The sequence below is a fragment of the Pithys albifrons genome, chromosome 6 (assembly GCF_047495875.1).
Source record: "Pithys albifrons albifrons isolate INPA30051 chromosome 6, PitAlb_v1, whole genome shotgun sequence".
Lineage (NCBI taxonomy): Eukaryota > Metazoa > Chordata > Aves > Passeriformes > Thamnophilidae > Pithys > Pithys albifrons.
Window position 1 is genome coordinate 38145462 of NC_092463.1, and position 23510 is coordinate 38168971.

The window sequence follows — 23510 nt, forward strand, 5'->3', positions numbered from 1 at the left end:
GACCATACGGTGTTCATTTTGTGATAAGCCTATGATACAATGTTTGACCAATCTCCTTTTTTTCCCCAAATTACTGTGTTGTTAAAAAAAAAAACCAAACAAAAAAACCCCAAATCTTCATGTGGCACAGAACAAGCGCATCATTTGTGCTTTTGAAATCAGTGGGAGGTGGAGCCGTGACTCAATCTATATTGCTCTTCTTCCCGGCCACAGTTGGTTGGAAAATACTGTGGTCCAGGAGCACCTACCAGTTGGGAGACATATGGACTAGTGCATTAGTTGCACTAGTTGCCTTTTATGAAGGAAAGAAAATGGGATCAACGGCCTATTCCCCTTTGGTAAGAGAAGATCATTGGTGGGGCAGGAGGATCTGTTTGTTTGTCTTGGTTGAGATTCATGAATAGCAAAAGCTTGGGGAATTTTGATTGTTAAACATCAAATGCATCTACAGTGGGCAGATTTATTAGTAAAACCAGCAGAGAGATGATCTTGTTGAGATGGTGATGTATCCTGTCATGAAGAGAAGAAATGGTAGGGCCCCCTGATACTGCCATGGTGAATCTGAGTAGAAGCTGAAATGACTGACTGCTGGGTTTTATCACTGGCCTCTCTCTTGGCTTTTTGTCCCCAGGATCAATTCCTCAGAGCAAACCCACATAGGAAGATTGGAATCAGGAGGAAGAACCATGAAAAACCATACAGCACTGAAGATGAGGTACTGTATAAAAGGCAACTTCTGGGTTGCAGAGAGACAGCTGCAAGGTATAAATGATACTTGTGCTACCTGCAATCTTCCACAAGCCTTTCCTTTCTCTCCCTAAGTATAACTCTTATTGTGAGAGGTGATTTTTTTATTGGTTAAGAGAATACTTGTTTCTTCTGTGAGTGTGCTCTCCAGAGTGCAAAACATTCACTGTGACTTAGGACTTGGGAAAGTGATGAACTTGTGCTTTAAATGCTGGGAGAGGAACTGGGAGAGCTGGATTTCAGTCTTGGTTTACTGTGGCATCATTACATGATGGCAGTCATATCTCATAATGCCCAAGGCTTAGTCTTTAAATTGTTTTTCCTTTACTTTATGGAGGCAGATCAGCAGATAAAGTGGATTATTCCAGTGTCTCCCACTTTTCTGAGCTAATTTTTATGAAGATGAACTGCTAAAAGTAGTTGGAAGGTACTGAATATGTTACATACTGGATATATTAGAAACCATTCAGTTTTCTGAGTAATGTCTGGATAAAAAGATATTTAATAATTTAAAAAAAATTCCTGAATTTACTGAAAATAAAAGTTTACTGAATCTGCTCACCAGTGGCATTCAGTGCAAAAGTATGAGGCTAACTCTTTGCTAGATCTGGGAGGACAGCAAATTCACTATCTACTAGCACTGTAGAATGACAATTGGGTTTGTGTCTGTGTATTGGCTTCATACTTAAGACATCTCATGATTGAGTTTTCTCCAAAGTTGTGGATATGAGTGGTCCTAAAGATGAGGATGAAAAATGAAACCTCTGTATTTGGGATGAAAAGTTGATCTTTCAGCAATTTGGATTGTATATTCTTTTCATTCTGTCTCCAGAAACACTGCTGCCAAAAATTCTGCTGAAGTTGATGTACTTCTTCAAAAATTTATTTTTTTTTTTAATGACACTTTCTGAGAGAAAATTATTTGGTTAAGAATCTTTCCAGTAGGCTGTCAATAGCATTTGGTCTGGTGACTTACTGCTTTCCAGAAGGTTAATCAGCCTCTGTCAGGACACTGATGTATCAAAATAAGAGGTACACAAAGAGGTTTTAAAGACGCAGTTTCTCAGAAATCATGATTCTTTGGTGATTTAATTGCTGCTTTCTATTTAATTAATGGAACTACTACTTCTGTATGTAGTATTTTACTTCTGATGTTCTTGTTTTTCCTGTACCCAAGTATAGGGTTGTGTGTAGCTGGGAGGGGGAGTAGAGGGAGAACAGAAAAAAAGGAGAGGTTTGTAGAGTCCTCAAGCTATTCCCCTGTAGAACCCTACACTGTAGGATGTCAGTATGTTGCTACACCTCAGTGCTTCTGTGTGGTAAATTAGTCTGGTCAGTCTCGGTTCATTCTGATTAAGGCAAGGAATTCTGAATCACCTGTTTGAGTCTTTCTTTCTCTGTTTTTTCTTTTTTTTTTTTTTTAAATTTTTGTTGTGTAGGCATTAACACACAATTGTAGCTTTTCTTGCTTCTTTGTGTTTAGTTGCATAATCTAACACACTGGCAATTTTACTCTCATCTTTTTGATTTGCATTTGCAGCTTTCCATTTTCTTAAACTGTTCAGAGCCTTAGTGATTCCTGCTTCCTTCAGTTCTGGTTTTCTAACAAACCCTGGTTCATGTACATGTATCAGTTCTGCATGTTGTGTTAACGTTGTTTCATTTTGATTAATGAAGGCCCTCGCTAGGAGTGACAGGTTACCTTTACTCACTGTCACACAGAGCTAAAAAAGAGTAAACAATACACGTTCTTCAGTCTTATGCCATTTCAATTTTCCACTGAAATGCTAGAGCTGTCCTATAGGGAGCTGGTCCTGGGTCTGAACTGGAGGAAGCCTCTGACTTCAGCATGTGTTGTGCTGGTGTTCCTGAAGAGCTCTGGAATCTTATACCAGACTGTTCACTTCTAGAACCATTCTTGCCCTCTTTTAGCATTTATTTCCTTTAAAGGGGTCAGGTGTTTTGCTATGGTGAAGAATGTTATGGTGTTATATATCCCAGTGCCAGATTGCCCAGTATTAGTGGTATCTTGACTAGGGCATTATGATATGAAGGGTGCCTTGTCCTGTTCTGCAGAACTGTTATGGGGCAGATGGACAGGAGTCCCTGCCAGAGGAAGGAAGGCATCCCATGGTCCCCAAGCTGACACATCAGGCAGTGCTTGGCTGTAATCTATTGCACTCAGCCTGAAATTTAAGTAGCAAACCCTGTAGTTCAAAGGCAGCAGGGTTTTACATGGGCAATTATGGAATGACTCTTTTGGTGAAAACCATCTTGTGGTATTTCTATTCCTTGCATGAAAACTTAACCTCCTAAACTGAAATCTTTAGAAAACTGACTCTTAAACATAACTGGAATCTGGCATGGTATGATGTCAAATTACAAGGAATTATTTCTTCTCAAAAAATTTCTCAAGTAGTTAAAATACAAACATATTTACTGCATTAATGAGAGAATGGTCTTTGTGATGATATAGGGCAGGCTATGTTATTTGTATCTGAGTTATTTGCTGATATTGCTAATAATTAAGGCATTTTTTCAATTGTTCTGCAGCCAGAAGTGCCTCAATTGTGCTGGCTTACTGTAAAAATTATAAGCATGAGAAATGTCTGCAAAGCAGATCTGTGTAAGTATCACTGACAGTATGCTTATAGGTTAGCATCTGAGTTTAATGCTCTTTTACACCTATTGCCTGGATTGCAGTAGTATCTTTTTTTTTTTCTGAAGAAATTTTATTTGTTTTAATTTTCATTTAAACTCAAAATAATTTAGAAAACAGTTAACAACAGGAATAAAATAGAATAGAAATTCTGTGTTGGGAAAGAGGTTTTCCTTCCCTTTAGTGGCTGCTCTGTGATATTTCCCATTCTCCTAACTCTTCAGTGCCTCTTTATCCACAGGTTGCCCATTTCTGTTCTGAAAGGGGAGTCCTTCTGAAAGACACAGAAAAAATCAGTAGTTGTGTTGGATGCTGCTGTGTTTGTGTCTTCATTGCTGTATTGCTGTGGATGACTTGTGCATTATAATTAGAACCAGGTCCAAAAAATCTCCAAAACTAAATTCTTCATTTTACTTTAAAGAGAGACATTTCAGGAAGTGAAGTTGTACATATGAAAATATATGGCAAATATATGAAAATAGGAATAAAACATTCACAAGAGCCAGAAGACTTAGTTCAGTACTGTTGAAATTAAGTATTTTGGCTTTTGTTATCAAAAATAATTAGTGGTTTAAAATGGGCTTTTATTTGGAACTGACTTAAATATAAATAGAAAATTTAAATAATTCTAAACCCAGAATATATTCCTTTAGGCCTAATGAACTCTTTAGGACTTCTCAGAGGTCAATCTTTTCTGTCCCTGACTGGGCAAAAGAAATGATAACAAAGCACTGCTGTACTAATCATGCAACTTTTTGTTAACACAGGGAGCCAAAGTGATTGCTATGTCAAGCTGTGTCTGCCAACAGCTTCATGTCAGGAAGCCCGGACCAGGACTGCACGCAACTGCAGAAACCCTGTCTGGAATGAAACTTTCCACTTCATGATACAAAGTGAAGTAAAGGTGGGATCTGTGGCTGTGATGATGAGCAGGTGCTTTCTAAAGGGGACATCTTCACCTGCTGCATGCAGACTCTGAGAGCCCTGAGTCTCACACGGCTTGAATTTAGTTAAGCTGAGGAATAGGGTGGTAACAGAAAGAATGAGTATAAACTCAGAAGGTTATGAAACATTTGGAATAAAGTTGAATGCTTCTTTCTGCCCCAGAACAGTTGTAAAAAATATGTTAAAATGTTTGTAGAGTTGTCAGACATAGGTGAGGAATCAGAGTGCAAGGGATACAATGCCCAGACACAGGGTCAGCTTCTTATGGTATAATAGTGCTGCATCTTGAGCTGCTATGGGTAATCTGAGCCCTGAGGAAGTGCGAGGGGAAATAGCTACAATTCAAATCCAGTTAGAAGAGTTCATTATATGCTGTAACTTCCACTTGCAAAAGGCTAAGGATTTTCTCTTTATTATTACTTTCTGCTGAAATGTCAGAATTTCTCAAGATGGTAATCTTGAATTCACAAAGAATCTGATAAGCAGCATGTCTTGCTCTGTCCAGTGCATGTTACCATCACACATGTCACTTATGCTGCATGGCTTCTGAGCTCTTGCTCATTGCCTCTTCTAAGGTAAGTCCCTGACTTTGCAGTCTGGGCCACAGGGACTGTGGGCTGAACTCCACGCTGTCTCAAGAGTCTGTCCATGTTGAACAACATGAGGGCTGCATGTTAGCTGTTCCTGGAGCTTACTTTTGGGTTCAGTAGTTCCAGAATATGTAATTTACATCCTTCTTTTCTTCTCTCCTCAGAACATCTTGGAACTGACAGTCTGTGATGAGGATACTTTTACAGCAGATGACCAGCTTATGACTGTCCGCTTTGATATAGCTAAAATCCAACCTGAAGAAAAAATTCACCTGAATTTTCACTTGAATACAGATGTAGGTGGATAGATAAAATAATATTTTTGCTCAGAATTTTGTCCCATTAAAGTTCTTCCTACCCACAAAGACATTGTTAAAAAGGACTTTGTTAAAAGGATTTAAATACAAAGTTAAATACTTGGGGTTTAGGAGAGGGGTCAGAAAACAAGCCCCTGTTGTGGTTGCAATTAGATGCAAAATGGTTTTTATATTCTGATTTTTTTTGAGATTTCAAAAATAACTTTCTAAAAAACACAGGAAGCAAAAAATGAAGAAGTTGATGGTTAGGGATCTCATCACTGTTGTAGAAGACTGACAGGGGTGGGAACAAACCTGACCCCTTGTCAGGCAGCTAGGGGGTATTTCCTCTCAGTTTCTACAAGAATTTCTTTCTGTTCTTTCAGATAATGTGCTTGGTAATGCAACATGTCATTCTCATGATAATATCATCAGTTTTTTCCTCTTTTGGATAAAAAAAACTTCAAGAAAAAATATCTCAGCAAGTCTGTTTATGCTCTTTTGTTATAGAGTTACAAATTTCTTTTAGAAGGTCTGAGCCAGCACAGACCTTGATGAATGAGAATCTAATCAGTATTTTATTTTTTTCTTCTAGGTCAGTGTATGACTTAAGAGTTTTACTTGCTGTGGTTGTCTCAAAGAATATTGTATGTGGTTGTATTAAAGATGAGATAAAGAGTATGAAATGTTTGGTGGGTGAAGTTTCTGAGAGGATAGGTGAAGAAATCGAACTCATCTTTTAAGAAAGGAGAATATATACTCAGATTACTTTCTGCAGACTGTAACACCTTTTCTGTTTGGAGGGTGTGTAGTAATGGAACTTCAGGGCTTTTTCACGCTTCTGACAAAGGCTTCAGTTTACAGTTCCTAGGAATTGGTGTGCTCCATTTATTTCTAAACCAATGTGTCAGGCTCTTTGAAAAAAACTCTTGCCTGTTTCTTATATTACTACCACTTTGTAGAATGTTTATTAACTACTCTACTAGAAGGTCAATCCTTACTAAAGATGGTGCAATAAATCTGTTCCAGCTGGTTACAGCTTTCCATAGAAAAACCCTCATGTGACTACCACCATTTGAGGTGTGATTCAAGATGTGAGTTTGCTCTGAGGCATGTGCAGAGTTGTCTTAACCCAGTGGCTTAGCAAGGTGGAAGTGGGGAAGGTCAGACAAGGTGAACTCTGTCTCAGGAAGGTTTTGGTCAAGATGTCTTTCTTCAGCTCTTGATGTATCAGGTGCCCATGAGATATCACAAATTATGGTCTGTGCATGGATTTTTGGAAGGCTTAAGGTTATTGTATTTTTTTTTAAGTGATGTATTAATGGAACTGGCCAGGCAACCTTACTAATAGGCTGTACTGCCACCTCTGCCCATAATGATTTCTTTCATCTATCAAGGTATCCCAGAGGAAGGGCTGTGGAGGTCAGACAGGTAATGTCAGAACAGCAGGGTTGCTTTGCTGTGCCTCTTGCTCACTGTGGCCTAACAAGTCTTTCCATTGTTATGCTTGGGGTTTTTCACCCACAAAAATGTGACTGGGACTTAATAGCAATATAATTTGTGTGAGTGTGTGTAAAACAGCCTAAGAAGGATAGGAACTTAAAGAAAGCACAATTAGGCAGGCACTGTGAGCCAGGGTCTTCTGAACCTGGTTCATGTTGTTCTTTGGACAAAATTGGAACAGACTCTCTGTGAATTTTGGTAGTACAAACTGGCAAGGTAACTGCTTTCTCAAATCTGTGCCCCAGCTTCCTGTTACAGACTGCAAACACTCTAGTTCTCATGAAACAGAGGCTTTGGGGGAAATTAGCAAGCAGAACCACCTGCTGTTGCATTGCATGCCACAGATCTTGCCCTCAGAGAAGCCACCAGAGATGTTTCATTTACTGATATGAACTAGTAAATACAAATTTACTCTTCACCTTTAGTGTAGTGGTGATTTTACCATGTCAGCTGCATTATCAAACTTGCCATGGTTTCCACAGTAAGTTCACAAGGTTGAAGTATGTTGTGCAGCCAGACAAAAACAATATTTGACAGTACAGTAAATGTTAGTTGTTCTGCGCATGAATGAAAAAGTGTTACCATCACTTGTAAGAAAGCGTTTTGTTTCTTCCAATAATTAGTGTTTTCCTCCCTGTGGGTTATACAGAAGATCTCTGATGCACGTTTTTTGTGTGGTATTTCCTAGACTGGCTGTATCCCATACAGTAACAAATGGCTGGAGTAAAGTAATATGGTTATTCAGTCCTTCTAATGTTGTTGATGTGTTACTTTCTCTCTTTCTATTCTTGTTCTTATACTATTATCTCTTTTTACTCTTGATTTTTCTCTCATGAGCTCTTTCCCTGATTCCCCTTCACAGCTTCAGTCATCTCTCTTCTTCCTTTACCCCGGCAGTTTTTATTTTCCAACTTGGTCCCTTCTCCCACCTTCTTAAAAAATGTTTTCAATGTTTTTTAATGTTTAATCACTATACTCTGCAAATTTCTTTGTTTTAACCCAGACATACTGCCCATTTATTCACCATACTAAGTCCATTAATTCTTAAATGTATTCTCCCACATAATTCACCTGTTATACCTCCCTTCCTTGGCATTGACTGACCTATGTCTTATACTACTAATAAATGCATTACAGGACCTTCATTTTCTATTCCATGATACTTAATTCTCTTCCTCTTGTGGGGATGGCTGGTTTGTTAACAGTAGAATCTTTGAGAGACATGAAATGAAAGGGTGGCCACAGAAGACTCAATCCATTACCTTATGATGTAAGAATATGTGGAAATAACAAAACCTTCACAGAGAGGGCTATAAAAAATCATAGGAGTGCTATCAAAGGAAAATATTTTTTCATTAATTTTCTTTAAATTAAAAATAAATCTTATTTTCAGAACCGAGAAGAACTAGAAGTGGAATTTTTACTGGAAAACATGTGAGTAAGGACTCATTGTCATCAGAAAACTGCCTTTTAGAGAGAGTGGTAATGCAGCATTGGGGAAGTATCTTCATGTACCTATTCTCATACATCCCTTCTCAGCATCTTCCCCATGGTTGCTTTTCTCTTCTAAATTTGGTGAAATCCCTTCTAGAGTGATAGCTTCATTTACTGTTTATAACTGAGAGTGAGTGTTCATTTTGCAATTCAGCCTAAGGAGAGATGATACTGATCCAGGGAGGTAAGAAAAAAAGGAGTGTCCTTGGGAGGTATGGGACTGTGACCTGAGAGTGACCATGAGATGGAAAAAAAAAGATAGAAGTGCTGATAGCACCTGCCAGCTAGAAAAACTGAGCTCAGAGAACTATTTGCTTTTAAATCTTATTGTTTATGTGTTCACTTTTAAATAAACCGTTTTGCTTTTCAGTCCAGGTGTATCTGAGAAGATCATTACTAATGGCGTACTAGTGGTAATTATTTTTTTTTAAATGCTAATGTTCTATGGCAGGACAGAACTGAAGGATGTAGTTGGAAGAATTATGCCTTTAGGCATAGACTTTATTCTTTTTCAGATAAGACAGAGGTGTAGTTGTGAAGTTTTGAATTTGGTTATGATTGTAGCGTGTTCTGTGTTGGGAGAGACTTGGACCAGCACTCTGCCACAATGCCAGTGAGCTGCTCACTGTTGAAATGGCAGTAGGAAGGAAACTTGGGAAGGGAGTGAACCAATGTGACTGCAAAGTTGATTACTGAATATTTACCCTAGAGCTAAAGGCTCTATTCACACCATGTCCAAGTACTATATGATGCTCCTTTTCTGCTTCCTCCTGTGCAGCAGCCTCTTCATCTGAAAGGTATTAAAGTACAGGCCCAGCAGTCCCGTTGTTCTACAGAGCTGTAGGTATACTTCAGCTCACTCTTCTGGAGTCAAAAGTTAAAGCATGGCTTAGATGGATACAAAAATTCCTTGTGTTAACTGTTGGGGGTTGAATGGTATTTAAATGTAAAGGGAAAGACCCCTGGTTATCTTGGCTCCCTTGACCATAGTGTTGCTTGCAAAATTTATACAAGACAATCAGCTTCTGCAATTTTTTTATGTCCACAGACCATCACAGCAGAATGTGGTGTGTTTATAGGATCCCTAGGTCCTCAGTGAGAATCCTGAACTGCTTCTGTGACCAGTGATTTTATTGCTTATCTCTTCCAGTCTCGTGAGATTTCCTGTTTGGAAGTACATGTGAATGAAACAAAAATGAAGAGTTCTTACACAAGTGAGGTTACTGATTTAAATTTCTTGTCACTGCTTTTTGTACTACGGGAAATGCAGCTGAATCTAGATACATATTTGATCTGGTTTTATATCTGTTTGTATCAGAGCTGCTTGGGGATTGAGGTGTTTCCTGAATTACATACTTGGTAATAGTGAGAATCCTCTGAAGACAGCATGACTATGTAGCTTAAGGGAAATGGTGAGGGTGACTGGGAGACCTGGAAATGTCACTGCAGTGTGATGGGACTGAAATACTCTGCTGGTAACAGAAAGCAAAAGAAGGGAGACACAACTCTCAGGAAGGGAAAGACTACAGTGGTAACTCGGGTGGTGTGAATGCTGCTAGTGGAATCCACTGGTTTCACTTATGTTCTCTGTCACTTGGCAAGGTGTCACAAATGAGTGGTTTAGATTGCTTAAAGAATCATTGGCAAAAGTATCAGCTAAAGCAGGTCTAATATAAATCTGCACAAGTGCAAGAGAATTTGATTGCAAGGTTCACTCTATTCCTTACTACATATATGAAACACCCAAAGGAAACTCAGAAAAGAATCAGTCTAAAATTATTTATGTGGTGACTGGGGATGTAAAAAGCTAAAGGTGAAAAAGTGTGAAGGTGCCACGGAGTTAGGGAGACCCTTCCACTGAGTCACAAGGTTCAGAGTGGACCTCCTTGCCAAACTTAGTCTCAGACTTGATCACGGCTTATGTCTAAAGGATTTAGTGCCACTTAATTGTTGTCTAATTTAACATTTACAGAATGATTCGATAGGATTTGCTGTAAGCACTTATGTAAGTAACTTAATTATGAATGTAAGATGGTAACATTCATACTACACTTGCTATGGGGTATTTGAATCAGTTCACACGTGCACACACAAAAAGAAGTGTGGACAAAGGTACCTGTTAAAAATTCCCCTCGAGGGCAGTGAAACACTCTCAGTCAATGCCTTTGCATCTCTCACTGGGTAAATAGTCCAGTAACAATATTCTTCCACCTGGACTGTGATTCAGACAAAGCTAGGGTTCCAAGGCTGCTCAACAGACAACAGCAATTCATTAGGTGACAGAAGTTCCTGAGAGCAGACATTGTTTCTGATTAGCTCAAGGGGACCTTAGCTGCTCTAGAGCCATTAATCAAGGCCGAGAATTCCTGAGGCTCCAGGAGACAGGAGTGAAGGTGTGGGATGCACCACCAGTACCCGAGGAAGAAGCTGAATATGTGCTATGTGATGCAATGCTGCACTGGCCTCCTGCTGCTTCGTCAGTCTGGCCCTTGCACACACTGATTATAGGGGAGAAAAAACATTGCAGTATAAATTAGTTCTTACAGCACTAAGACTGAAACTTTACTTGGGGCATTTTTATTTGCTATTTGTCAGGGCTAGGTGCAGTTAATATCTCTCTGTGGTTTGCTTCTTGCTCTCAGGGAAAGATTTCACGTTCACAATGGAAGGATCCTATGAAGAAACCCAGGATGTTTCCATAGGTCCTCACTCCAGACGGGAAAGCAGTGAAACCACCAGGTTCCACTACATCAAGCACAGTCAACCCAGACTGCTCATGATGCTGCCAAAGGAGCATTTTTTTTGTTGTGTATGTTTTGCTTGTGGATGGTGATGACACTTAAAGTAACTTTTGGGAGAAGCACCATGAGATAACCCTTCTCTGGTATTTTTGTATCTATGGTTTATAAATAATTTTCTCCTAATAACTCTTCTTCCCCCTCTCTATTTCAGCACGGCTCAGCTAGGAGGCAAATCGATGCAAGTAGTCCCCTGGCTGTGCCTCTCCATTCTCTGGACCTGGGAAAGAAAGTGACAGTGATGAGAGTGAGTATTGTTTGACAGCATTTGGAATTCTTTCAACAAGTGTAACCCATATATGTTTTATCTGGTTGGGTATTAATTTTGTTATTAAAAATGTACTAGCTGAATTATATGTATGTTCAGCTCTGCATACACTTGGAAATGCAATTATTATTCTAGGAAAAAATAGGCTAGTCAGAATTGCTGATTGCTTTAAAAGTATTTTAAAAGCAGGATCCTAGTGATGGCTGTGTGCTGAAGACCTAAGAAAAGACTAAAGATTTATCATTAGACTATATATATATGAATAATTGCTATATACAGTAAAACTTGCTTTTGCAAAATTTCAGTTCTATTTAATATTTATTGTGCTTTCATTCTTGATTTTCAGGGGGAATCTTATGAGGTGTCTGTGAATGAAGAAAATAGGTAAATCTTCTGTATCTTGAATGATTAGAACATCTCCTATCCTTTCATAATATAATCTTTAGATGATAGGAAGTTACAAGTAAATTCAATCCCTGCATAGACTGTTCAGTTAAGAGTTGGACTTGATGATCCTTGAGTCCCTTCCAACTTAGAATACTTTGTGAGATCCCTGGTCTTAAAATAGCTCATTTCAAAACTAGGAATATAGAGTATTTGGTTAAAGATTGCTAAAATGCAGGGAAGGGTTAATAAATGATACAGGCTTTTAAATTGGTACATAAGAGTTTAGAATAGAATAGGTGGTAGCTATTCATGGGGTATAACCACTTACAGTGTTTTTCCTAACATTAATGCATTGTAATTTTGATACTTAAGAATCCCTCTGTCTGGTAACCTTTACCTCTAATACATACACCTTATGTGTAACAAATTTCTAAGACTTTTTTAACACAGCTATGCATTTAAGCAGTCCTCGACAGGTCATTTTTAATGAAACACATGGACACTAATTTATTGACTGACTTGCAGAGATTTTTCTGAAGGGCAACATTACCCTCTAGTGATGAGTTAGCTACATTGCAAGCCTTAGTTGCAGGTAGATGATAAACAGGAGGTTTCTACTGAATAATAATTCAGAGAAGAGACAAAATAACCTTTTGCCTGAAAAATACCCTGAAACAGTAGCCCAGTGAAAATGTAAGTTATAGAATTAATGATGGGGCACATGATACTCATACTAATGTATGCAGATGTAGGCATACACTCAAGAGACATGTTTTGATTGAAGTAGTTACAGCACAAGTTACTAGGCTACTTTTGACTAAAGTGTGTTAAGTTTAAATAACTGCTTAGGCTCTCTGTGTGCATCAGAAAACACTACCTAACAAGAAAATGTGAAGAAGTGTCCAAATATCAGTGCTCAATGGGAAATAGCTTGAATTCAGTTAATTTCCTTGTTTTTAATAAGTAGATAATTTTATTTATATCACTTCCTTATGATTGTGTGAGTAGTTCATAATTCTGGGCTAAAATCTCCACAGGAAGGCAGAAATATAGGGTCTACAATATCCATTCACCTGCCTTTGTTTATATAGGGGAACCTTCATATTTTTGTTGTTGTTGATTTTGCCTAATGTCTCAAGTAGTGGCTCTAGAAATGGCCTACATGTAACGTCTTGTACTGCTCTTATGCTCTAGTTGCAAGAATTTAGATTTGCGGTTGGGGTTTGATCTATGCGCAGAAGAACAGGATTTTGTCTGTAAAAGGAAGAAAGTGGTTGCTGCTGCTCTGAAAAATGTTCTGCATCTAGATGAAGACCTGCAGGAGGATGAGGTGTGTGGAACAGCATACTGGGAACTTGAAGTATTGTGGTCCACTTTGAAAGAAGTGGATATCATCTACTTGCATGACAACCCATATAGCTCTTCCACATGTTGTAGACAACACTGTGTAGGCCAGATTGTCACTTGCACCTAAGACCATATCCAAGAATTTTTGGCACAGAGGATGAAGGAGGAACTATAAGGAGCCTGGTTATAGCTCCTTTATTCTCTGCCAACCTTCATCCTCACTCAGGCACCCAAAGACCGTATTTCTTGACATTAAGGTATGTATAACCAAGCTTGGTGAAATTTGATTGCTTAGACTGAAATCATTCCTCCTGTTTGGCACTTCTCTGCTGCTACACAAGGCTCACAGAGGAAGGCTGCAACTCTCTTGTATCACATTGACAGAGTGTGTTTTTTCAGTGTATTACCTCTTGCTTCCTCCTCTCCTGGGGATCCCCGAACTCAGAGATAGCTGCTCTGTTACTGGTGGGCAGTAATCTGCCAGAGGGCTGTGGTGCTTGAGCAAGAGTATGGGAGAATGTGCCTGTGTGACATTTCCTCCACTGCTCTGTTCAGCTTCCAGCACATCCAGCCCTTGATTCTGTGTGCAGGACAGCATTTGTCAACCAAGTCAAAGTGCTCATGAACTTAAATAAAAAATAGAATAGTACTCATTATTAAATGACAATGAAGGGTTATTGGGTCATATTAAAAAAAACCTAAAACAACAAAGCCCCCAAGCAGATGGTAAAACACAATGAACGTGAGACTAAAGGTAGTTGCATTATATAATCCTAAAACTGAATATTTGTTGTCTCAGTTTTCATTAAGTGCTATCTATGGGGAAAAGGGAGGATGGCTAAGAGGATTGCTGCATTCCTGAGAAAAGTAAGACCAAATTACATATGACATTGATATCAGGGAAGGTGGAGGTAATCTGGGTTAGGAAGAGGGTCTTAAAATCTATAAAGCTTGGGACCACCTGCCTGGAGAACAGCAAATGTTGTATATACACTTAGAGGAAGAAAAAAATTATGCAGGCAGTTTTTGCTCTGCTCCTCTGACTTCAGTTATACTCAGTGTTTTAAAATGTGTTTTGAGGCAAAGAGAGGAGGAAAAATTTAAAATATTGAGAAAATCTGAAAATATATTATGCAATACAGGAACCGTACTTAGAGCTTGTGACTCACTAAAGCATCACTGATCAGGAAAATGCTTTCAGTATACATAAGTCCCACTAAATTTGACACAACTCAAGGCACTGTCATGGAGAGGGTGAATTAAACCAAAATCTGCCTGAATTGGGTGCTGCTGTTACTTTTTCTGGTGGTCATTACTTCCCTATTTCATCTAGAGATGAATGACTCTGTGCCTTTGTATGTTGGGCAGGTGCCAGTGGTAGCAGTGGTTACCGCAGCAGGCGGAGTGCGGTCCATGACAGCTATGTTTGGCAGTCTTCTTGCTCTCCAGGAGTTAGGTGTTTTGGACTGTGTCTCATACATCAGTGGTTTATCTGCCACAACGTGGTAAGGACAGATGGGCTTGTGCTTGCTTTTTGTGTTAGCAAAGTCATAACCTGGTAAAACATTTTGCCTTACTGATGAATTAACGCAGCATGATGCTTGGCTTCCTGTTGTCACTCATTTCATGGGACTGCTTATTGCTGTAGCCCTTATTTCTTCTAGCTACAAGGAACAAATTGAATGAGAACTAAAGTATTTCTGTAATTGGACTGAAGTGTTATCAGAAACTAAAAGAAAAGAGCACAACCTGTAAACTGGGTTATCTAGTAGCATGTAATACTTCAGAAATCGTCTGTAGTATTTGTCAACTCCTATACATCTCTGAAAAGTAGACTTTAAAAGAAAAATCCTGAGAAATATGGAATGTCATGTGGTGAATCACAGGAATGCTCAGGGGTGAATGCCTTGCACAAGTAGTAGGGGTCAAGGGATTTAAAACATTTTGCGTCTGGAGGGCTGTTCTAAAAAGATACATGAGACAGAACCAGAACAAGTGGTGTGGAGATGAGAGGATGACTGGAATCTGCTTGAGCTCTACGAACTGGCAACTCAAGCCTGGCCTTATGTGTGCCAAGAGTCTGAGGTGACCCACCTGCTGCATACCCAAGGAGGGGAGGGCTCTCGTACTTGGCAGGGCAATATTCACTGCCAAACTCCAGCTTGACCTTTTGCATAGCGTCTGACACAGCTGAGGGAACTGGGCTTAGACAGAATCGGCAGCTTGAACCTGGATAATCAATGGCTAAATCTAGCTTGCTTTAAGTTATTAGTGTTGCTTTATTACCCTTTTGATTCTGATAAGAAACAAGCTAGGATGATTTTTAATCTATCTGTGCAGCAAAAAGAAATGGTTGTAAGTTTAAATTCTCCTGAGCTTTGAACTGCTCTTCCAAGGTGAAAGCTGGAGGGCAAGACATTTGTCTATCCTGAAAAAAACACTTATATGTGATACAAGCCCAACGAATTGTCGTGTAGCCTGTGATGACTCACAATATCTTTCTTTTAACCAGGACCATGTCAAAGTTATATGAAGATGCAAATTGGTCTCGGAAGGATCTCAGAGGGCCAATTAGTGATATCAGGAAACATGTAATCAAGAGCAAGCTGCACTGTTTCTCCTTGGATCATATGAAATACTATGAACATGAGCTTTGTGAGAGAAAGCAAGAGGGGCATAAGCTGTCTTTTTCAGATTTGTGGGGACTCTTCATTGATCGTATGCTACATTATCAGGTATTTTGTATTATATCTATCTATCTATCTATCTTACATAATCCAGAGGTTTTCTAACTTTCCATGTCTAAGGTTCTGGATTCAGTTACAGGAAAGATTTTGAAGACTTCTGAGGGGCTCATTCTTTGGCTTTTTAGAAGAAAAATAACCCTAAAATATAAACATCTAGGGTAGATGTCTGAGCGTCCTAAAAATTCAAGGTGTTAAGGAAACTGACTTTTCCTCTTTAATTTTGGGCCAAGTGATCGTTCTAGTAACACACAAAGGAGAAATGGCTCTGATAGAGCTAAGTTCAGGCATAGCAACATAAACACATATGAGCAAACAAAGCTATGTTGAAGGAAATGGGTCCTGGTTGACTTTTTTCTGCAGCACCTCTAAGACAGCTAAATATCTTTCTTTCCTTAAATCAAGTCATATCCTAGTGACTGCACAGACAAGTTTCTTGCATTTTTGCCCTGTCCCTACCCCAGACTGAAATTCCCATAAGCATCAGTGATAATTCTTGGGTGAAGGCTTATGGCAAATAACACATGAACACATTTGTGTGGCCAAACAACTTAAGTACACGGAACAAAATCTGCTGGGGTTTAGCAAGTATTTCATTGACAGTCCAGTGCATATTTAGATACTCTGTTAGGTCCATGCATGATCATCTTTTACAGTGACTTCTGTTCTCTGTAAACAGGAAAGTACTCAAAAACTCTCAGATCAGCAACTAGCAGTAAATCAGGGGCAGAATCCGCTGCCCATATACCTCTCCCTCAATGTCAAGGATAACTTCAGCACTTTGGATTTTAAAGGTAAAGATTATCATACACCTCTAAGAGGTTTCCTTTTAAGGTTGATTGGATGCCAAAAGCTTTTACTCTAAGTTCAAGGCAATAAATCTTTTAAATAATTTCTTTTCCCCCGTCTTAATATTTGGTGTCTTTCTTGGATGAAAAACATGCGTCATAGTACTATGGAAAGAAGATGCCTTTTGCTGGCAGCCTTGAGAACCACCACTCCTGCTCTTTTTCTCTCTTGTCCTTGCCTACTCCTCACAACCCCTTTTCACCTGCTGGACCTTCTGCCCAGGCAGCAGTAGTCCAAGAGAGCTGTGAAGAGGGAGGACAAGGGAAGATGTGGAGAGGGGTGAGAGCAGCAGGCAGCTCCTGGCAGCTAGAGAGGGACCTGAGAAGAGGCAGAACTCTGTGCCTTGATCAGTGATCCTGATCAGTATTCCCACTGTGTCTTCTGGCCAAGTGAAGAATGAAGTTCTGGAAGTGAACATGATCATCTGCTTCTAGGCACATCTGCAGTCCTGCTGCATTCAGCCAAGGTTTTTTTTGGGGGAAGGACCTTTGATCAGAGATGTTTTAGCTTCACAGGCAGTGATTATGAGAGTCTTAAGAATGAATAGTATTTGGTGTCATTGCTGTCTCAGAGGAACTAAAAATGGCATGTCTTGCACAGGACCTTAGAATCAGTAGACTTTCAGCCCGAATTTTTGCATCCTAGTGCAGAAATGAACCTGAACCCCAAGATGAATGGATTTTCAGTGTTAGTGGAGGAGATGAATTTAGCTTTTGCATTCATGTATTTAACATGAGTATGTTGAAGGTTACCTGTTTGTTTCAAAACGTGGTGATTTGAACTGTCAGTCACCACCACGATGAAGCTATAGGCTTTGATCTTCTAAGCTGATTTTTACATGTGTTCAGGTGGCTGTGATAAATCTGTTTCTATACCTTTTTTGCAGAGTGGGTGGAGTTCACACCTTATGAGGTGGGTCTCCTAAAATATGGGGCCTTTGTTCGTTCAGAGGATTTTGGTAGTGAGTTCTTTATGGGTCACCGGATGAAGAAGATCCCAGAATCCCACATCTGCTTCTTGGAAGGTAATTCACTGTCTCAGAAAAATATCACCGTTATAGTTGGTTACACAGAGGTCATTTGGATGTAGCAATACTAGTACACCAGATAATATATCTGACATAATTTCAGTCTCAAATGAACCAGTCAAAAGTTCCAAAAAAGGAAACAAATTCTTGTGACAAATGTGATTAATTTGCCAGACATATTAGATCAGACCAAACAAGAACACATGCACACACTCTCATGCGTGCACACACACAAAAATATGAACTATTCATCTGACCTAAAATCACAGGCTGACTTTTATAGACAGACAAGTTTCTAAAATGACATGGTCACAAGCCAGACATTACAGGGAATGTCATGACATTTGATATTGATATGAAAATTTATAATATTTAATAACTAAACCAGAGACTGAATCCAAGTAAATTGCCATTGCTGTGCTCTAAAAATTCAAACCAGTGTTAAGTATGGCACTATTTAACTTTTAATATTTTTTTATTTTATTTTCAAGGCACGTGGAGTAATATATTTTCCCAGAATTTTATGGATGCTGTCTACCTTTCGGGTCATTCAGACAACTTCTGGCACAGATGGACCCGAGACACTGAGCATGACATCGGTTAGTCATTTAGATTACTTTTCTCTTGCATTATTTTCTTCACACCTCCCTGAAATGTGAAACCTAACATTTGTTAAAGGGTTTGTTTTTGTGTCCTATTTCTGGGTTAGGAGACACCAAGGCCTTGGGAATGAAGGAAAAGCACGAGAGAAACAGTTGTGCTGGAAAACAGGAAAAAACATTGTGCTGTTCACTGTGCAACATCTCTGGGGAGTTTTGTTAGTCATGAGAGGGTTGCCACAAGCCCTTTAGGGAGGGAGAGGCCTGACAGGGAACAAGAAGATGATGGTGTGACACTGAACCCCCTTCTGCCCAGAACACTCTGCATGTTGGTGCCTGCGCCCAATCACAAATGGGGCTGGGGGCAATGGTGGTTTGGATGCCGAGCGTCCTTTTCTTTGTTGTTATTAGTATCACAGAAACACTTTAAACAAATGTAGACATATATCCTCCTCCTCTTTTTCTTTCAGAGGAACACCCTGCTCTGCCCAAGAAGCCTCATGAACAGACAACTTGTTTGTCCATTCCCAAAGGTTACCTTTCTAATACGCTTCGAGAAATGATGACTGGACGACCAGTGGTTTCAACTTACCATAATTTCCTCAAGGGCTTGCAGCTACATAACAAGTATTTAGAGAATGAGAGCTTTTGCATGTGGAAAGGTAATAGTAAATTGTTTTATATGCATTTTGAAGGTGATTTGAGTGCTGATACTTGCTGAGGACAGATATTTGACAAGTTTTATCATAACAGCAAGTTTTTATTACTATTACTTGATTTACATGTTTGATGAAAAAGCAGCACAATGTATCACTTCAGATGAATCCGAGTCTCTGAACTGCTCCCTCTTACTGTTCTCAGAGTTGAGCTATAGAAGCTAAAATTGTGTCAAAGACAAATGTTTAACTGTGGGCTTTGTGTCAAAGACTAATATAGATGGACTGTGTTTTCTTTCTCCTTTTGTTAAGCTAATTGGAAAAATAAAAATGGGCTTGGTCATGCAGTAATTAATAACACAAGTTTTTGGCTTTCAGATACAGTGCTGGATTCTTCACCCAACCAGCTAAATGAAATGGGTGACTACCTCAAACTGATAGATACAGCTTTCTTCATCAACACCAGTTGCCCACCCATTCTGAGGCCAGAGAGAAAAGTGGATGTCATTGTGCATTTAAATTACAGTGGAGGATCACAGACTCTGGTGATGTTTTTAAGCCGTGACTCTATCTGTGTGACTCCAGCAGCTGAATTACCACCACAGTGCTTGCTCTTGGTCTCCCCCTCTTCCCCCTCTTCCCCCTCTTCCCCCTCTTCCCCCTCTTCCCCCTCTTCCCCCTCTTCCCCCTCTTCCCCCTCTTCCCCCTCTTCCCCCTCTTCCCCCTCTTCCCCCTCTTCCCCCTCTTCCCCCTCTTCCCCCTCTTCCCCCTCTTCCCCCTCTTCCCCCTCTTCCCCCTCTTCCCCCTCTTCCCCCTCTTCCCCCTCTTCCCCCTCTTCCCCCTCTTCCCCCTCTTCCCCCTCTTCCCCCTCTTCCCCCTCTTCCCCCTCTTCCCCCTCTTCCCCCTCTTCCCCCTCTTCCCCCTCTTCCCCCTCTTCCCCCTCTTCCCCCTCTTCCCCCTCTTCCCCCTCTTCCCCCTCTTCCCCCTCTTCCCCCTCTTCCCCCTCTTCCCCCTCTTCCCCCTCTTCCCCCTCTTCCCCCTCTTCCCCCTCTTCCCCCTCTTCCCCCTCTTCCCCCTCTTCCCCCTCTTCCCCCTCTTCCCCCTCTTCCCCCCCTGGTCCTTATCTCTCTCTTGCTCTCTCTTCCTTCCTCTTGCCTAACCCCCTTACCACTCCTGAAAATTATCTGGTTTTAATTATGTTAAATGAGGATATCATACTATTCAACACTGTGATTATAATGTCACTATCTTCATCAGAGCTGTTTTCCTTATCTTTCTGGGACATGCACATGAACACAGATATATAAAAGATCACAGTTGTCCTATTCCATGCATCCGTACAGTCTGTCATTCTGGTACCAAGTTCCTCAATAGCTGGTTAAATATTTGCTCCAGTGTAATTATTTAATACATAATTTTGACATTTTTGAATGAAAATTTGGAGTTTTATGTTTGACTCTTGGTGTTGGCATAATTTTCAGTCAGGTGTTTGTTTTGCTGTGTTTGCAGAAACATCGAAGGGAGTATATGATTAAAATGAATTTATTTGTAAGAGGACATGAAGACACAGATTGTTAGATGCACTGAATACAAACATTCAAGAACCTGTGATCTGAGATGCCACATGTAATCAAAACTTCCTTACCAAAATTTTCTACTGTGCTCACTAAATCACAAAAATTCTGTGAATATCATATAAATTTCAGAAAACAGTAACCTTGCTTTAAAAATTTAAAGTGTTAGCAAATCAACCAAATTTCTTTTACCAAGTCTATATTAAAATCAAGATGGTATGCTTGTTCTGGCGCATAGCTCGCATTATTTATAAACATATAAACCTATCACAGATTGTCTAGTGCAGCAAAATATCCCTTACGGTGTTTGGTAGTCTTATTTTTAAACTGCAACTCTCCTCTCTCTTGAACCAGCCACTGGACCTCTTTTCAGAGTACTGTTTGGAGCATGGGATCCCATTCCCCAGCACAAAGCTGAGCCAGGAAGAAAAGGAACATCTGAAGGAGTGCTATGTGTTTGAGGATAACTTAGAAGCACCAATCTTGACCTATTTTCCTCTGGTGTGTGATACTTTCCAAAAATACAAGGCACCGAGTAAGTAAAAAGCATTAATATTTTTGAGGTTGTCACATTCAGTTTATCTATGGAATTTGTTCCTCTTTTAAAACAAGACACTTGGATGCTTCTGAGTTGACTAAGTTGTTATATTGCCAGTCCTGTTATGATGCATTTTACTCTTGGCCAACTAATCAGAGACTGGACTGCAGATGTTCAAAATTAAAACTATGAGTAGCTGTACCTTGGGGAAAACCCCCTTATCTGGCACCTGAAACAGTTTATGTTCCTTTGATAATAGAGGAGAGGAGACAGCTACTAAGTTATATCCATTGGTAGCTAACACTGTCACCTAGCGGTCTTGCAAAGAGATACAACATTTATTTGGTTAACACACACAGAATTCTCCTAATACGTTTTTTACATGAAAAAAATTACAGAATAGAAAGTGCTGAAAACATATAATGAAGCAAAGGCTTTGCCAGGGTAACAATTGATACTTGCAATTTTTGAAAAATTGCCAGATTGTTTTCTTTCGTTTGGCAATAGAAGAAATTTGTTTCTTTCACCAGAAAAAAGTACTTGGCAAATTCAGTTTCAATTTACAAATACTTTTGCATGGATCAACTGCAATTTTCTTTTAGCTAATTTTGTATAACCCAGGAAACTTTTCTTGAAAAATGAAAAAAATTTATGTATCACCTTACTGGAAAAGACCTCATGCAGTTCGTCATCTTATGTATCCTACTGCATGTACTTAAAGTCTCTGCCACCTTAAAGGGAGGATTCTCAGTTCAGGAGCTTCCTGGCATAATTTTATACCAGATAGGAGATAAGGAGCAGTACACAATTGGAAAGTTAAACATACAATTCCAAATCTTAATAAATGAAATATTCTGATGCAAAACTTTCATTTAGAGAAGAAACATTTTACATGGAAAAGATTTTGTAGTTCAATTCTGGATGAGCTGTGACTGTAGTCTAACAGTGAGCTGGTGTATTTTATTAGTGCTGCAGACATAGTAAATATACAATAATTAAACCTTGAACAATTTTCAGGAGGTAGTTCAGTTTCTTGTGGCTATTACTGTGTATTTTGCATAGCTTGATGTCAGTAACATTGCTGTGTTATGTTCTTATTCCAGATGTGGAGCGCAGTCCCACAGAGATGGATGAGGGAAGAGTAGATGTGTCCAGCTGTACTGCTCCCTATGGCACTGGTCTACTTACATATACTGAAGAGAATTTCAACAAGCTGCTTAACCTGTGCTGCTACAACATCCTAAACAATAAGCATTTAATTCTTCAGGCTTTGCGAACTGCAGTGGAACGAAAGAAGAGATTTAAAAACTATTCATCACTTCCTTCATACAAACTGTCTTAAAACTGTATTTTGATGAGTCTCACCAAAAGGAGATATACAAATATTTCGATACTGTACTAATAAATAATTACCTGCTGCAAGCTCACAGATGTTCAGGATGGCAACAATATTTATGACACCAACTCCTTTGACTTCTGCAACAGTGTGATGGTCAGCGTGTAGCTGCTGCTACAATTTTATTCCCACTGCCATCCAAAGCAAAGACAGAGAAGTGATCTTGAGATTTTCATACTTGTCTTAGAGAAGTGGTTACTTAAGAAAGTTTATTTAACTGATCATTCTTAGATCTTATTTTCTGTTGTAACAATACACATATTGTTATATACATACACAATACAATGTAACAGTTACTGTTCAAATACTAACTTCCCATGCATAATCTTATTAAAAACAAGAGTTTTATAGTTGCAATCATTGAAGCATGTTTTTTTATAAAGTTCTATGGACTCAGCTCAGCTAGTGAGTCGATCTGGCAAAAAGATATTCTTGCTTCTGATACCATGGAATCAATTATTGAGGGCACAATGAGCTTTGCTAATAACCTCTGAGGGAAGATGAAAGAAAAGCTGCCACTTCAACAATGGAAGATGAAAAATGTAAGGAAACTCTGCTTTCAAGAGTGTAGATGACTGGAATGATAGTGAAACACTGAGATACCAGTGTTTGCAAACACTGAGGTATTTATTTACTAACTCAGAGTGCAGCATTTGTGTATGTGTCTGTATTTTCATCAGCCTCTTCTGTTCCCTTTTGCAGTTATCACATTTGATACATTGGTGTGAGTATATAAAAAAAAAGCAAGTGCATCCATCTGTATGTTGGCACTATGTTGACATTACCCAAGGGCTGTGGCATCGTGCGTCCTTCTCATGTGCTGTGATCAGAAGGCATTGGGCTCAGTCTTGCAGTCTTATAGGTCTCTGCTTCTTAAGCAGGAGGGAATATTGTTACCTCTAGGACAGTTCTTTCTGTGCATTAGTTCAATTAACAGAAGATATCACTAGCAGGTGTCTGTCAAGCTTTGCTGCAATGGGAATCAAACCAGTAAAATCTTCCTTCATAAGAGGACGCTGTTGGCAGTAACTTTTGCACCTCATTTTCATGGATCTAAAGTAGTCAAGTCCAACAAATTTTCTCTTTCGCAGTT

At 39.4% G+C, this 23510-nt stretch overlaps 1 protein-coding gene across 1 annotated transcript; it reads left to right on the forward strand.

The window, feature by feature from the left end:
• The first annotated feature begins 245 nt into the window (after positions 1 to 245).
• Positions 246 to 22678, forward strand: LOC139673671 (cytosolic phospholipase A2 epsilon-like). Its single transcript, XM_071559448.1, has 21 exons — positions 246 to 338; positions 632 to 715; positions 3301 to 3373; positions 4174 to 4310; positions 5106 to 5237; positions 8134 to 8174; positions 8605 to 8647; positions 9385 to 9448; positions 10877 to 11043; positions 11187 to 11279; positions 11647 to 11684; positions 12882 to 13017; positions 14403 to 14539; positions 15547 to 15769; positions 16458 to 16572; positions 17514 to 17651; positions 18146 to 18253; positions 18724 to 18915; positions 19288 to 19454; positions 20838 to 21018; positions 22125 to 22678. The coding sequence occupies exons 1-21, from the start codon at positions 312 to 314 to the stop codon at positions 22361 to 22363; spliced, it is 2535 nt and encodes an 844-aa protein (XP_071415549.1). The 5' UTR covers positions 246 to 311; the 3' UTR covers positions 22364 to 22678.
• Positions 22679 to 23510: the final 832 nt, after the last annotated feature.